Source organism: Meleagris gallopavo, chromosome 2 (genome assembly GCF_000146605.3).
Source record: "Meleagris gallopavo isolate NT-WF06-2002-E0010 breed Aviagen turkey brand Nicholas breeding stock chromosome 2, Turkey_5.1, whole genome shotgun sequence".
Classification (NCBI taxonomy): Eukaryota; Metazoa; Chordata; class Aves; order Galliformes; family Phasianidae; genus Meleagris; species Meleagris gallopavo.
Window position 1 is genome coordinate 47,149,098 of NC_015012.2, and position 16,945 is coordinate 47,166,042.

Consider the following 16,945-nt stretch of genomic DNA (forward strand, 5'->3'; position numbering starts at 1 on the left):
TTTTTATGATAACATTCCAAGTGTCTGAGGTGGAAAGTGCATGGATCCATCTCTACTAGATGGTACGCTCATGTTGGTCTACAGCATTCCAGTACCCAGTGCAGAGCACGCTGGTGGCAGCAGGGTGGTGACAAGCCGCCCTCTGTCCCTGCTAATGCTATGGGGACCTGCTGGCCTTGCCTGCCCCAGCATTCTGGCCTAGGACCCCAGTAGCCATGGGGAGGATGAGGGCATCCTAAGTCCCCTGGGGAATTCTCCACCTCGTGGCATCTTCTACAGCCAACTGGAACTACCCTCTGGAGCCTGAACACTTCTGAGCTTCTGAATACAGGCACCCACCCACATCTGTATTCATCACTAAAGGGGGAAAACATTTTCCTTATCATGGAAGCTTCTTCTACATTTGAAACTTAACTAAAGGTTTTGGTCCTTTTTTAGAGGCAGAGGTTCATGGACACAAAAGAAGGGGAAGAAAACAACAGACCTAAATCTGATTTTTAGAGATACATCCCATTGATGAGGTAATCAGACTCTTCAGATGTAATGGGTCGAGCTTTTTTCAGCTTCTGTCTCACTAAACGTAGTCTGCAAGCAACCATAAGCAGCAGTAGAGCAGTGATGGCCAAACCTAAGGCCAAAGGTAGTACAGCACCTACAGAAAGGGTAAGAGAGATTATGCTTCATCCAGTGAAGAAACAGTAGAGGAAGAACTCAATTTTTTCCACAAAAATACAGCTGGACTATCAGCTTGGTGATAATATTTGGTGCAACTCACACTGAGAAACTAAAATGTGTGATCATGTGTGCTGAGAATGATTCAGAGTATGGAAACACACTGTTCAACTCTTGCCTATAATGTCTGGGTCTGTGTTACTTGATTGAAAAATTCTAATGTAATTCAAAATGACTTCACGTGGTCAGACTTACCTGTTTCTGGGACTGGACGACCATCTCCGAGCTGATCTCTCTTTGGCACGATTACGCCATTTCCATTTTTATCATCTGTTTTTTTCCCTGAGGAACTGTTATCTGCATAAAGCCAAGCAAGACAAGTGAATACTGATTTGAATTTTTGTAAAGAATGTGAAACTGATGCTAAAATGTAAATTCATTTTTAGCATCACAAACCACAGCATTTCGACCAAACCTAAGTAGGGTCACTTTCCACTGAAAAAAAGGATGTAAATTCTCCTTTTTTAATATTTTCATAACAGAGTACGGACCAATCAATATGAGCTAAAGCATACTAAAAGCACTTGCATTCCACTGAAAATGAAGCTGTTCCAAGTTATGTTACCTTCATACTTCTTGCTTATAAAGCAGGGAATATAAAGGCTGCCCAAACTTCCTTTATTTTGTCTGCTATCTGCCACGCAGTGAAGCAGAACTTAAGTTCTTGGAAGACACAAAGGTATGTTGGGAAAACATTTCAAAGATGATGACTTAGTCACAGCTGTGCATGGAAGAGAGGATGCAATTGAACATCATTTGTAACAACACAGGAGGAGAGCAGACACTTTGCTGCCAAGAAGTGTTCACTCTGGCAGCAGAGACAACTGCAGTTTTGCTTCATGAGAGCAAAAACTAATGCAGCCAGAATTTCTTCTTACTCCAACACTGGAAGCCTGAGCTGATAGCTGTAGGGCTGCTTAATGCAAGAGTGACAGCTTAATTCAATGTCTTCGTAAAAATCAGAAATGCATCTTTTTTTTATTTAAATGTGATGAGTGTGTTTGGGCACTTTGGCTGCAATGTGACTATTTCTTGGAAATGTGTTTCCTCTGCAATGATAAAAATGGAAACATTATGCTGCATCGTCAGAAAAATATGAAGTATTATAACTTGCGTTCCATTTAAAGGTGGGTGTTAAAGAGGAAGCGTTTAGTCAATTAGCTTGAATACGTAACTCATCCACCTCCTACCCAACAAGAAAGCAGAAAGTTGTCTCAACAGGGTAAGGAGGAAATACAAAAACCTTTCAACTTAAGCCAAAGTTATTCCATTGTTGCAGGTGTGAGGTTAGTGCTCATGTCCCCACTCTAAGACACAGTGCGTTCTTCCAGCCTCTGGGTTTGTTGGGCTGTCATTAAGGCTCAGCATGTATGAACACCCAACATCACGTGCTGGGAAATGCCTCAGAAATAAGCTACAGTCCTCCTCTTTCTCCTCACATGAAGGTTTCTTTGAGTTCTTCAGGCATATAAAAGGATCTAAGAGAACGCCAAGTGTAAATTGTGCTGGCTTTAAGGTACCAGAGCTGTATAAAGTAACTCAAACAAAACAGCTGTTGGTTTTGGTTTCAGTTATGTTTCCCTAAATGAATTACATGAATATTTTTCTTTATTTTGGAAATGAAGGTATGAGCTCCTTTTCAGAGCTGCTGCTGTCTGTATAACAAGGCCACGTCTGAATGCCTGTTTTATAAATTTATTTCCCTTCCATTTGAGCAAGGGAGGGAATATTTAAGTCAATTGCTGGTAAGGACTTTTGGCAAATATACCTAAATGGAAAAGAACTAGGAAAAAATTGAAAGAGCAGAAAAATAATAGAATCCTTTCAGCAAATCTTGCAGCAGTAAGTTTTGTTGAGATTTAGGGCTATTCCTACAGGACTGGAGGCTATTGAGGGCAATACCATTCAACATCTTATCTGTTAATCAACTGGAAAATGATTTCCCCGAACAGTTTTGGGAGCCTGACACAGCATGTGTCTGCACCCACTGGGAAACAGGTGGAAAGGAAGAAGCATGAAACTAACTTGTGAGATTTTGCCTTGGGACTTGGAGAAAGGAGAAATAAATGATAAAAGGTGATATAGCTTTTACATATTTGGGCTTCTTGCCTGCCTGCTAAAGCATGTTATGTGAGTTTACTTTTATTCTTACTTTCTCATTATTTTCTATTCTGTGCCTAGGAAATTGCAGTCTATAGTCCATTATGGGTGCCCTAAATTTCAGCTCTAAGTAACAGCTACTGCTGTTCATGCCTCTGCAGTGAAAACATGACTAATGCTTGGGCACTCAGTCAAATTTTGTAATCCCACCCCTGAACAGTACTGCAGAACAGCTGGTGTGGGCAGCCTGGAGAGATGCACAGACCCTGTGCCAGGGGAATGCAAAGCTGTTATGGTGTTTTATACACTTGAGTTTGCTATGCTGGGAAGTGAAAATCTTCAGGCTTCTTATGAGTTTAACCTGTCTACATGAGCATGCTTGCTAGAATGGCTGTTGATGCTTAGAACCTGGTCCATTGCTGCAACTAAATTTTTATTGACTTCATTTACAAGTGCAATAGTGCCATACACTTGTTTTAGCTTGAGAGCTTCCCTGGAAATTAATGCCAGGGCACTTTGGAGGCAGCCATGCAGAACTGCTGAGCTGGCCTTTGGAGGAGATACAGTCAGGGTTACCTCACTCTGGAGGCATGTCTGCAAAGGGAAAGGACTCCTCTATTGACATCAAATTCCTCTTCCTGCATCCACTCCAACTAAGGAATAAAATATTTGGTCTTCTAGCTTGGACGAAAGTAAATCACGAGTCTGTTACAAAAGACTCTATGCACTTGGCTGCCAAGGTAGGCTCTATGTTGGACTTGGCATTCCCCTGGCGTCGCACTGCTGTAGAGGAACCTCACTGGAAATGCAGGCGTGCAGAATAGGGGTCATCCACTGTCAACAGTGAATGACTTTTTCTAACTCTGTTGTTACTAAATCCCTTGTTAGGTCAGGTAGAAGTTTTAGATAGTCCTTACCTCGCACTTGCACATTGGTATGAAAATGTGAAGAAGTGTAAATCTTTACCAAAAAATTGTACCGAATCAGAGCCAAATTTGAGGGTCTACTAAAGAAAGCAGGTTAAGGGAAATTGGGAACAGTGAAATTATTAGGAGGATAAGGCATTCTGGAGTAAATTTCCCTATATTCCCTATATGATACTATTCTCCTGGGCACTTAATTTAGGGATTGGAAATGACCTCTGGAGATCATCCAGTCCACCCCCCTGCTAAAGCAGGTTCCTTATAGCATACAAGTACATGGCTTTCAGTAATCACTTTCAATAATCACTGGCTAAAACACACATACATGGCTAGAGAAAGGACAAGCAGTCAGGATGCCCAGGGTGAGTGTGCTCGCCACTAAGGAAGGGTTTTGATCTCCACTTTCTACTCTTGCTATTCTAAATCAAATCAAACATCCTTGCAGTGAGCTGGCAAGTCTCACTGACAACAGCATGGACACTTCTCTGAGAGGTGGGAAGTGAGACATGCACCTTTGGGAACCAAATCCAGTTCTCCCTCTCTCTGGGCCAATTATCTAACAAAACACATGAGTATCATTGCATTTTTGTAGAAAATGTAGCGTAATTGTAGTTATTAAATGTGGTCTGTCATCTCAAGGAGATGAGATTGGTGGGAAGAAACTGAACTCAGTGAATCTGGGTGTGTTTTTAGGAATGTGTTAGATGTCTGTCAGCTCAAGTCCATAACAACTGTGATGCTTTCTCATGTGGCAGGACTGGTAATGTACAGTGTACGACTGCTATCAAGTTTAATGTCTGCAAGAGAGTACAGCAACTCAGAGGAGATTTTGTCAGTTGCCCTTAGAAGCTGGGTACCTAGCTCCTCTTCACATCCTATCTCTTGCACCCCCTTTGGCACTGAGCCATAGCTGTTTAAAAGCTTCCTGCTGCTTTTTTGGTTAAAAATATTGGGCTACTGGCTCACTAAGCACTGGGTCTTTTCCTTCTACAAGGAAATCCCTACATAAAATTCAACTGAAAATTCTGACTGATGTCAAAAGAATTAAAGACAGACATGGTCAGCTGGAAATCTTGCTCATTTAAAATATTAGATTACAGCAGTTTCTGGTACTACAATAACCACTGAAAACCCATCAAGTTATTTTTAGTTTTATAATATATTTTTTTTATTGCTTACTGCTATGTACAAGGCTACCTTCAGAGCAAGAACTGTGCAAGTTACTGTGCAAAGGTCAGACACTGAAATGATGGCATAGAGGTGTCACTCTTACATGAACTTATGATTTTAATGTTTGATTGTAATATTTGATTACAGGTTGCCAAGCTTAGTGATCTTAATTTGGTTTTACTTCCGGATTCACAAGTCCAGTGGTTTTTAAGACAGTTAGCAGCTGGCTTTCCACTAGAGTTTGCAACAAGCTTTGGCAACTTGACCTCTATTTTAGGTAGGCTCGTATCACGTGTCGCACAGAGCTATGAGAGCCAAACAGGTTTGGGGCCTACTGCAGTTTCAACTCATTCTGATAAGGAACAATGAGGTTGTTTTACACTGACAAAAAAGTGGAAACATTTGAAAGAATGCATTGCCATAAGTTTCTAATTATTCTCTGAAGCAATCAAGTTTTTGTTGATCATTATTTTCACTCCCTTTGCAGACTCCACAGATGAAATTCAAGAATCTGAAGATACAAGTGTGAACCAGGGAAATGCCCTTTGTGAGAGCCAGCAGCAGAGGGCACTAAGCACTGCTCTCTTGTAAGAAGAAAATAATTAGCTGTGTCCTGGGGAGCAAGGATCTATCTGAACTCTGAAGAAATAAAACTGGGAGGTTTTGCACTCATTTAAGGCTCCGTGCACAGATCTGCTTTCATTCAATTGCCATTTCAGGTCATTTTAATTTACCAGCAGGAACCACCTGTATTTTGGCTGCCTTGAAAGGCACACCAATGTCATTGCAGCTTCTGGAGCTTTACCAAGGCAATGTTTGATGACTGGTGCCTGTAGTATCACTACACAGTGACTCACAACGGGCTTGCAGGCAGTATGGAGAATACTACTAGGTTGAAGTTGTTTGTTACCAAAGACCAAGCCTACTCTGTAGTGATGAAAGATTTCTCCTCCCCCAGAGGTACAATTTAGAATTTTTCTTCCTCAAGATAGGGTGATTTATTGAAACTGATCCTTTTCAGTTCTTACCTGGCACAAATCCACTGTTTTGTTTTTTGGTCCCTGAGAAAGCGATTGGTTAGACGTGTCTGCATCCAGTGAAAGAAGCAGTTGATTTCTGACAGTGGGTTTCAGGGTGTTTTCTGCAGATAAGCTCTCGTCTGTTTTTTCTGTCAGTCCTACAGTCCTTTGCTGAGTAGTGCTGAGAGCTGAATGAGTCACTGTCTTCCGTCCTGGGCTGACTATGTTAATAGAATCAAGAATCAAAATTTTTATATTCTGATGGAGAACTCTGCAAGTCTACCTCAAGAGGTAAACTAAACAAATTCATTAGATTCAGACATATGATGAAACATGAGTTCCGCGTACTTAGCAGGTTACCAGTTGCCCAAAGTCAGCTATAGAGCAAGAATATACTCATGAACTCTAAAATGAAATCCAGCAATTGTAATATCAATGAAAGTGGTTAGCCATCATGACAGTTCACCCTCTGATGATTTTTATTCACTCTGCTGAGCACAGGCATATATTGAAGGCAAATAATGAAAACTAACAGAACAACAGTGATGATTCCCCTGCATGCTCAAATATCCAGCATTTCTGGTTCTGTTCAGGTACTTAGCTGCACTTTGAAGTGCGCCTCTGAGATGCTCATTCAGATCAAGACAGAAAGAACCAATCTTTTCAGTTTTGATTGAAAAGAAAACTAACTCAAAATCTGTTCTTTGGAGACCTCTGATCATTTTTATATACACTGAAAAAAAAATGGAATTGATTTCTGAGCATCTGCTCTATGTGGATCTAAATCTTTCTCACATATTATATCCAACAAGTGGCTCCATGCTGGTAGCAAGCTGCTCGTTCAAAAGAGGAGAAACCATGAAAGGGGATATCATTTCCCTTTGGTTGTTCAATCTGCAGTGACTTTCACATTCAGTGTTACCCCATGTGGCACTTACGGTTCTGGCAGAAAGTTTCATCGGAGCCATCGGGGCACTGTTTCACTCCATCGCAAGCAAACGTGATGTCAATGCAGCAACCATCATCACAGATAAACTGGTAGCGAGTGCAAACCCCGACACAGGCTGTTGAGAAACAATTTCCAAATTACCAAAAGACAAATCCAAACAGTAAGTACCGAGTCAATGACTAAAATCTGCAGCACCCAGGAAAAACCTAAACCACTAAACCACACTGTGGCAAGAACCACAGGAAAAGCTGAAGAAAGACCAGGCTCAGCTGCACGATACTATATTGACAGAAAAGGTAATACAGCTGATAGCTGTTCCTGGCAGCCTCATCACTCTTCTGGAAATGTATTACTACAAACTCACTTAACCTGGAGGCTGTAGCACCCTACAATCCATGCAGCAGCCCTATTGCAATTTAAATTCTGTCAGCCTATGCTGAAAGGAGATCTTTCCAGGCTTAGAGGACTAAGAACAGTCCTGAAGATAAATGAAATCTTGGTGGCTGGAATTGCATTTCTCCAACAATTAATTCCTACCGCGTCCCCATTCTGTATCACTGACAGTAAGTTATCGTACAGGCACACCTATGGACTACATCAGGTGGAATGTTTTCTTAAAAGTAATTAGGATGCTAGAAGAGTGTTCATCATTTATCCACATGAACAATCCACTGATTCCTATGAAGCATTTGCCAGAACAGTTCTGAGCACAAGGTCTTACAAGCGACATCTACCAAGAGAACTGCCTGCTGCCTGCTTTAGTATTTAGATTTTTCAGGAAACTGAGAATGTCCCTTGGCAATTCATAATTGCAGCTGCATACTGAAAGTTTTCCTGAAACCCATCCTGATCCTTGTAATTATCAAATGTTTTATATATGTGTTTTTGTCCTTCCAACAGCAGTGCATTTCATCGCTTTGTAAAGCACTGTCAAATTCAGTGTTGGATTATGGTTCTAACAGCAAACCAGTCTGCATAAGCAATTGACAGCCTTTGGTTGTCATACTGCTATGCACCACAGCAACAACATTAAACCTCTGCACTGCAAATGAAAGTATGGCAGGAACACATGAATATTTTTTAAATCCCCAAATCATACTCTGGAAATGCATCTCGTTAACTTCTAATAACAGTGCAGGTCCTGTGTGCGTTGAGGCACTGCGCACTGGTTTAACTATGGCAGTAGTGCTTGAAGTGCAAACATAACTGGGGGACTAGGGGAAATAAAAAAAAGCAAATCCACTCAAGAGATGCCACAGATGCTCAAAGCAAAAAAAAATAAAGAAATCAGCAAACTTCTCTGGCTGCTTCTGCTGAATTAAGCATTAATGAATAGGATTCTACTGCCCATAACTGGAGCACAGATATTATTAAACAGATTCATAAGCAGATTTTCATGATACCTATTTATTGCCACTGGGACAACCCTCTCACATATTGCAGTGGTGCAGAGCTTTCATTGGATCAGCTCAACACATTAATGATGCTAGTTTACCCTTTACTTTGTGCCATAGCAGCAGATCTGTATTAGCATCCTGCTAATTACAACATAATTAGAAGTTATTACATTAAAGAGCTCGAAACTGACAGCCACTGAAATCTGTCTTTTTTTCTACCTTTTAGTTTTTATATGCTTCTCAAACTCAGAGTTTAAAAAATGATGGGTCAGTTCTAGTTTTGGTTTTCACAATAACATAAGGCTTCACTGTTTCACAAAATTACACAGTAAAGCTGAAGTGCATTGGGTCTTCCCTGTAGCACAAACCCTGTCCTGTTCCATACCCCTCTTGACAACACAGTGAACAGTTACAGTGTGTCTGATGCATATGGCAGTATTTCCAACCCTAAGTGCTTACTAGCAGTGTAGGTATGAATATTTAAAAGCTTGAAGTATTCCTGCACTAACAAGCATGATGTTTGCTTCTTCAATTTGAAGCAGCAACTCAAAATGGAAAGAGATGTTATTATACAGCAAATAATATGATATGAAATAATATGATAGAAATGGAGAATAAGATTTCTGCCTCCATCAAGACCCTTGCTCTGAGCAGCATACCCTAGGTGGCATATGGGCAATGGCTGCAGTCAGTTTCTCACCTACTGCAGAATGAGTCATGGGAAGAACAGTCACAGAGACGTTATCCATGCTCCGCTGACCAGCAGTGTCTGTCACGGTGAGCTGGAAAATGAATGTGCCCTCCTGAAGATGAGACAGCTTCAGCGTTCCTGGCTGTGGTACCTGGCAAAAGAATGTGAAAAAAAAATGGGATTGGAGTAGAGCAGAGCAGAGCAGAGTTAAACACAATACAGTACAACACAATACAGTGCAATTGCTCAGTTGGAAGGGACGTTCAGAGATCTATTCTGACCACTTCAGAGCCAACCAGAAGTTAAAGTATATTACTGAGGACTCTGTCCAAATGCCTTTTGAAGACTAGCAGCCATGGGTCATCAGTCACCCCACTAGGAAGCCTGTTTTAGTGTTTGACCACGCAGTAAATACATTTTTCTTAATGTGCAGTCTGAACCTACCTTGGTGCAATTTTATGCAGTTCCCTCATGTTTTACTATTGGTGATCAGGGAGAAGAGACCAGCACCTCTCTCTCTGCTTATCCTCCTCAGGAAGTTGTAGGCAGCAATGACATCATTGCTCTCTACAATAAAGGATCTGTCTGTAACTTCTAGGACTAAGTACATTATTTCTGTGCAATGCTTTTCACACGAAGAGAATTGGAATTTCCAAAAATATGTTAAAAGAGTCCTAGGCCTACCATTATAAAGACATATATTGGTAAATTCATTTTTTTCTTCCAGAAAGTTAATTTCCTAACACAAAATTTCCATTTGTGCTTACCGAAATGTACTGTTATCTCAGCCTTCTATTGATTATCTCCTTAGGATGGATATGACACTGCAGAATATTATTGTTTATTGTATTACAGAACTAAATATGCTCAAAAAGGCATTTGCTGTCCTTCACCACGACTGCTGGGAGTGCAAGTGTGGTATTTAAAACTCATGAACTGCAAAGTACAGCTCTCTTCTCAGTGCAATTCCAAAGAAGCACAGCTGACTTCAGAACACACAATCCCTGTGCTTTCCTTTTTATCTCCATTCTGCCCTGATGGATGCCTGACTGTACCTGCTTTGTTCCAAACTTTGGCTCAAACTAGAGAACTTTCCAGATAATCAGCATTAAAAAAAACAACAATCACCCACAACTGCCAGAGTTTCTCAGCTACAGCATGTGGATAGCAATCTGAGAAGCACAATATCCTTAAGCTAAGCAGTCACAATACCAAAAAAACAAACCAAAACAAAAAAACACTGTCTTTTCTCTACAGTACGATAAGAACTCTTTATAGCAGTCTTTCCATGTCCGGTACTTTTTATTTACTTTTGGTACCTAACTACAAAGCAACAGGTGCCAGTTATCATAAATAAACACAATCTCATTTTCCCTGGCAACTGTGGTTTCATGTACAGTTTATGAAGAATCGATCACAAGAAATCCACTGGCATCAAGATGACAACAAAAGCACTGAAGATAGCAAACTGAATGTGTATGAATGATCACAACTATCAATTCATCTCCAAAAATTAAACTGCAGAGGATAACCATCAGATTATGTACCTGTGGGAGAAATCCCTGCTCATTTGAACACAACAGTTTGAACACAACAAAAAATCATCTGTTTAAGCAGAAGCCTCTCAAAGTTGTTTTTATTTATTAAATATGAAGAAATCATCAAGATGAATGTGAGAATTTTGCAGGTTTAAATAAATAAAAACTGGTCTCTATTTAAGGACCTTTCAAACAGGAAGGAGGCTCACGGTGGCTCTTGGATATTGGACTGTTCCTGTTGCTGGTCCTGTCCTGTTTAAAGGCCTAGAACTCTTCCTATCCATCAGCAGCATCTCAGCAACAATGATGTCTATGGTACACACCCTTTTAACGATGTGCCCTGTGTACAGGCTGTGAGTTGGCACTTTGGGTTTGAAGCATTTTTCTGTTTCTTTGCTGCTGCTCCTATAGGAGCTGTAAACAAGGATAGAATGGAGAATCCCTCTCTTGATGGTTAATTTTAAGCTGAAACCCAATTACAGGTATAATAAAATAGGATCTCATGATATCTTACAAGGTCTACATCAGACATTTCCTTGCAGTTTCTCCACAAACATTGACAGAAAGGCTGCTGGTGAAATACCTTATGACTTTCAGTAACTGAATTATTGAAGTGTCTCTAACCTGGATCACATAGGCTGAAAACCACGCTCAGTGAGAACAAACAACAAGGAAAGAAAGCAGAGCTGAAACACATGAGACCTACACATTTGCTGCTGATTGTTACGTGCCACTCTGGATATAGATGAACTACAAAACCCACAAGACATGAAAGCTCAGGCGTGCAGTCTTTCTAATTATGGTGCTTGTTAGCCATACTCATTCAAACACAAAAATTTAATATTTTTAGTCCTACATTTAAACCTGAGCTACACTGAATACAACAACCTGCAAATAACTGGCTACATGTGCGGTTCCATGTGTACCTTCATTTCAACAGATGAATCACCTTGCAGCAACGTCCATTCATACTGCACAATTCCATGGTCGTCTGAACTTTCGCGACCATCCAAAATCACCCAGTCGACAGGTGACTGCAGCACAAGATCTTGTCCTGCCTTGCACACTGGAGGCTCATCAAATTCTTCTTCTTCAAATTAAAAGAAAAAAAAAAGAGAGAGGCTTGGTCATTCATCAAAGGGAATTCAGTAATTATTTATATGAAACATATTTTTCTTGGTTAAGTTATTGATTCACCACTGTGCAACTACATGAAAAAGAGGAAAACATTACTCAGCACTCAGCAGCAATCTTTCCAAGTCTCATGGGAAGACCATGCAGTTAAACTGTCTCAGCATGTCTGCATCTGTTAGCTGAGTATGCTGTCAGATGGTGCTCCAAGGCTGCTCTCCAAACTTAGTGCAGGGTGAAAAAGAAAAGCTCTTCAAAAGCTAAGCTTCAACTAAGGAAACAAACTTGTGTTTTCTCACTGAAACATGCGTATACATTTTGGTTCACATCTTCAGGAAATAGCTGTTACCTTGCAAGCATGTGGCATGAAAATCCTCCCTATGTGGATGTTTCACTAATACAAGGGGACTGCCAGCATCAATGCATTTTTGATCTGAACTACAGAAAATTGATTTCAATGTAAACCACCTAGATATTCAGATGTCAGTTGCTGCACATCTTTTACAGTATTCTGCATAGCAAGGCTCTTTTCGTCTCTTTTTATGGTATGTCCTCACAGGATTGATGGTTATTCAATGTAAATTGACATCCTAGTAAAACAGTGCACAACATAATGAAAACAGTGATGAGAAATGAGCACCATTTTTAAGTCTGATCTGTCTGATGTATGACACTTGATTTTCATACCATCTGACTGTGGCATTTTGTTATACTCTAAATATGATACTAATTGATTAAAACTGTAAGTATTAAATACTTTTGCCAATCAGAGCACAAGCTTTTCAGGTTAGGCTAAGAAAGCTTGCAGCCTGGAAGGCCGATGGTATCCTGTGTTCCATCAAAAGGGGGTTGTCCAGCAGGGACAGGGAGGTGATTGTCCCCCTCTATTCTGCCCTTGTGAGGCTCCATCTGGAGTACTGCATCCAGGTCTGGGACCCCCAATACAGGACCCTTTTGGAGAGGGTCCAGAGGAGGGCCACGAAGATGATCCAAAGGCTGGAGCACCTTCCCAAGAAGACAGGCTGAAGGAACTGGGCTTGTTCAGCCTGGAAAACAGAAGGCAGACTTCCAGTATTTAAAGGGGGTCTGTAAACATGAGGGAAATCAACTTTTTACAAGGGTAGATAGTGATAGGACAAGGGGGAATGGTTTCAAATGAAAGGAAGAGAGATTTAGATTAGATGTCAGGGGGAAGCTTTTTACTGAGAGAGTGGTGAGGTGCTGGAACAGGTTGCCCAGAGAGGCTGTGGATGCCCCATCCTTGGAGGAATTTAAGGCCAGGTTGGATGGAGCCTTGTGCAATCTGATCTAGCACATCATCTTGTGGCTGGCAACCCTGCCTGTGGCATGGGAGTTGGAAATTAATGATCCTTGAGGTCCCTTCCAACCCAAGCCATTCTATGATTCTAAGAAAGCACACAGTGCCTTAAGGGAAACAGCCTGTGAGATGTGGCTCATGTAATTTGTCCACTGCATTCAGGAGGTGCAGGAAAGAGAGGGTTATGATCTAATTCTACATGTCAGCATTCGACTAATCTAGCCATAAGATCTTATCTTTTTGCAGTTCCCTGACCAGCTTTCATTCATTCTCTGAGCACAGTGTATTCCTTGGCACTCTGAAGTGGCACAGTACTTTCTGTTCTTTGCTCTCTGCTTTCCCTCTGACCCCATGCAAGCAATCCACAAAGCTTGCTTCTTCAAACTACACCAGATTTACTGAAGATAGAACTTTCAGCCTAATTATCTGCAGGAGACATCTTCCTTCCATTTCTGGAAGGATGAATACACAACAGTCAGAGTATACAGCAAGTTGAATGCAGAAGGTAGATGCAAAGAACACTGACGTTCAGCTATGAAAAGCACCTCCTAAGCCTATGCCTGTAAATCCTCTCTTTGGGTAGAGCACGAGGAAAAACAAGGTGCTTGCTACCAGTGTGGGGATCTGCCTGGCATGCGTCCCTGACCAGTCTCAAGAACCTGCCTGAAGGCACAGAGCTCACAAAGCAGTGGCACACATTACTGCCACTAACAGAAGAGGAGACCCTCTCTCTGTTGCTTTTCTCTAAGACATTCTAATGAAGCCATCAAAGAAAAACAGATGAAATCAAAAACAGAAAATTCCAATGCAAGTGCCTTAACATAGGAAAATGTACAAATAACTTAAAATAGAACCTGATATAAGAAAGTATGAAACAGTTCCTAGTGATCCAGCTGGCGCAGGAAGCTTTGCCTAATGTTTACACACACAGTTTTCAGAACCAAGGATGTTTAAAAAGCACCATTTAGGTGCAAAAAAAAATACTACTACTAAACACCAACAGCATGGTACCAGGGTAACTCTTATTTGGTATCTACGAATTATGTGCCATTTTTACAAATTATTCACTTTACTTGTCAAAAGAGGACAATGAATCTGACTGACCTGGGTCTGAAACGGCACAGCTCATTCCTCTGCTTCCTACTTGGGAAGTGTTTGTGTGCTACCTGTCTGCTTTACCTAACTTGACGATTTCCTTGCTAACTCTGAGACAGAGGCAAGCCCCAGCTCCCTTGGACCATAAGCAATAAGGATCATAGAATCATAAAAGCTGGAAGAGATTTCTAAGTTTACCCAGCCCAACCACCAGCCCAACACCACTATGCCCAACAACCATGTCCCTCAGTGCCACATCCACACAGTTTACTATCCCGCTAGGGACAGTGACTCCACCATCTCCCTCGGCATCCTGTGCCACTGCCTCATTACTCTTTCAAGGAAGAAATATTTCCTAATATCCAACCTAATGTGTTTCCCCTTTCCAGATGAATGCTACCCTGAAGCTCGAGCCATACTGCTGGCAGGAGCTGTGCTGGGCCACTTCATGCTGAGGCACTGCACAGAGATTCCTTCCTGTCAAAACACAGAATGAAAACACAACAACTGCTTGTACACTGCCAGAATATTTTCAAAAAGGTTAATCAACATCAAATCAACTCATCTCTTCTAAAGAAAAAAAATGACCTCAGAGAGTCTGTAGCACGGGATGGGGCAGACCCGTGAACTGAAAGGAGCTGTAACTTTATAAGCAACTCCTTTTTCATAAGCAGGGGGAACACAACAGGTTTGATTTGTTCTCCTTCCTCCTTCACACAGACATGGCCCACCAGTAACGGATCTGCCAGCTAGTTGCCTGAGTGAGGGCTTTGCAGTAAAGGGCTGTTTCACTACTGAATTCCCATGATACCGTTTTACCCTAATGCTGCATCTCCCACTGTGCAGCAGTGCTGAGTATCAGAGATGGAAGCTGCACATCTCTGTTGAAGCATTCAAGCACTCTTTCTTTGTCCAGAATTAAAGAATTTGTCTAACAAAGGCAAAAAGGTTTTCCTCTTCTTTCAGTGGGTTTTCAGTGTTAATACAGCACAAACTGCCCGAATGTGCTAAATAAATCTGCCACTTAACCCTGCAATAAATTGGGTTTAAACTCAGGGAAAAATCAAGGCTGGGAAACTGGGAAGTTCAGCCTCCAAAGCTCACCCTACCACAGGCCCTCCTGGAAGTACACAGAGGAGCACGAGATCCGAAGAATACACATCCGTCACTGCAATTGGTTTCAGATTACTGAAGGTCCTTAACACAAACAAAATCAAACCGCCATAGTGATTGCTGTACACTACTGCTCAGAAATAAAATACTTTCGAATTACAGGGACACCACATTTATGGACAGGTGTTGGTTTGGGACTATCAAAGAGAAACAGAAGACCCAACACCACAGTATCTGAAAGGAAAGAAAAGGTAAAGAATGGTTCCCCGGTGACATAAAATCTCGAAACCAAAGATATTTCCCCGAGATTTGGGAGATTCCAAATTCAACCATGCGGTGACATAAGGGAAAAGAGATCCATCCTCATCACATTGTCCAGATTAATTTTCAACGTAATTCAAGAATGCAGTGGTAACGTGATATCAGACAACAAAATAATTTCATCTTAATTTTATTTATCTTTCCTGGTTTATGTCACGGATGGCAGATGTTTGAATAGAAGTTCATTCTCCTCTGCAGCTCTGCTTTAGCTCTGACTTAATTGCATGAAGGAGTCATAATCTCCAGCTTCTGATACCGCCTGCAGGGCAGACTCCTAAATAAACCCAACAGGACATGGAGCAATTTGCAGATTAGGAACAGAAATGGCTTTGCTAGCCCAGTGCTGATAGTCATAAATCAGCCAAAGAAGCAAGGCTTCGGAATTCAAGATTTCTAATAGGCAGATTATCGCTTCAACAATGGTATTATTTACAACGTGACAGGACTACACTCTACACTAGGGCCACATTTTGGTGGAATTAAGGCATTTCAAAATGACACAGGACATCAAAAGATATTTTTGAAGGTTTTCAAAGCTGCTAAATTCTCTCTGACTTAAACTCCAGTGTTAAGCCTTCTATCTCGCAAGTGCAGGGTTATAAAATGCAATCATCAGAAACTGCTACATTAACAATAGTGTGGGTGTAGAACCTGCCCAGCTGTAAATGTCAAAGCCATACCTTGGGTCTCTCCAGTGTCTTACCCTTGTCTCAATTCCACAGATATCTCCCTGTAGTTTTCTAGCTTACCTATCTAGGCCCTTCAGAAAACTTCCAGAAAGCCAGCCCCCGCTCTCCCCCACATCCAGGAACCTCCACTGCTAGTCAACTTTGAGGTCCTCCCAGCCAATTGAGCAATACCAGAGGTCTCCAGAGAACAGTGTCTTCGTTCACAACACCACCAGATTTCCTTCCTTCAGGCTGCATGCAGCGATTGGTTACTTGGGTAGGGAGATGGATGCAGCGATCTGTTTACCTGGGTCTGTACCCAAGGTGAACGCTGAGGAGGGCATTTATGAAGGAAGACATTTAGGAAATATTGTCAACAGAAGGTAATTAAAGTAAGGCAAGAGTTCAGATGCAACCATTCAACAATGTAAGATATTTGCAGGAGGTGGGAGAGAGTGCAGGCTCTTGATCAGGTGTTAGGAAATTGACTATGCTTCCAGATACAGAGCAGTTGTCACTGATGGGGTTTTGCTCTGGGTTGTACTGTGCTTAAATACCCTTCAGGGCTGATCAAACCGCTGCTTTTCACGTGGCCTGGACTCTGGCGGTTTCACAGAGCTTCCACGCTACCTCCGGTCTATCTGCGAAACGGCCTCCCCTCCATCAGCCTGACCCCGGCGCTCTTGAGAAGGCTCTATCCCAAATCGGGCGCACGGGAAACCTGCGCAGGGCGGTACCTTTCGGGCGGCAGACCCCCCTCGAAGCGCTCTGCCGGGCTGC

At 41.7% G+C, this 16,945-nt stretch overlaps 1 protein-coding gene across 1 annotated transcript in view; it reads right to left on the reverse strand.

Moving 5' to 3' along the window:
* The window catches only part of LRP11 (LDL receptor related protein 11), a 103,369-nt gene continuing 86,424 nt past the window's right edge, over positions 1–16,945 (reverse strand). The window contains 7 exon segments of the mRNA XM_031552205.1: positions 1–652; positions 928–1,029; positions 5,954–5,980; positions 5,983–6,165; positions 6,883–7,008; positions 8,991–9,132; positions 11,446–11,609. Coding sequence (XP_031408065.1) covers positions 498–652; positions 928–1,029; positions 5,954–5,980; positions 5,983–6,165; positions 6,883–7,008; positions 8,991–9,132; positions 11,446–11,609 — 899 coding nt within the window. The 3' untranslated portion in view covers positions 1–497.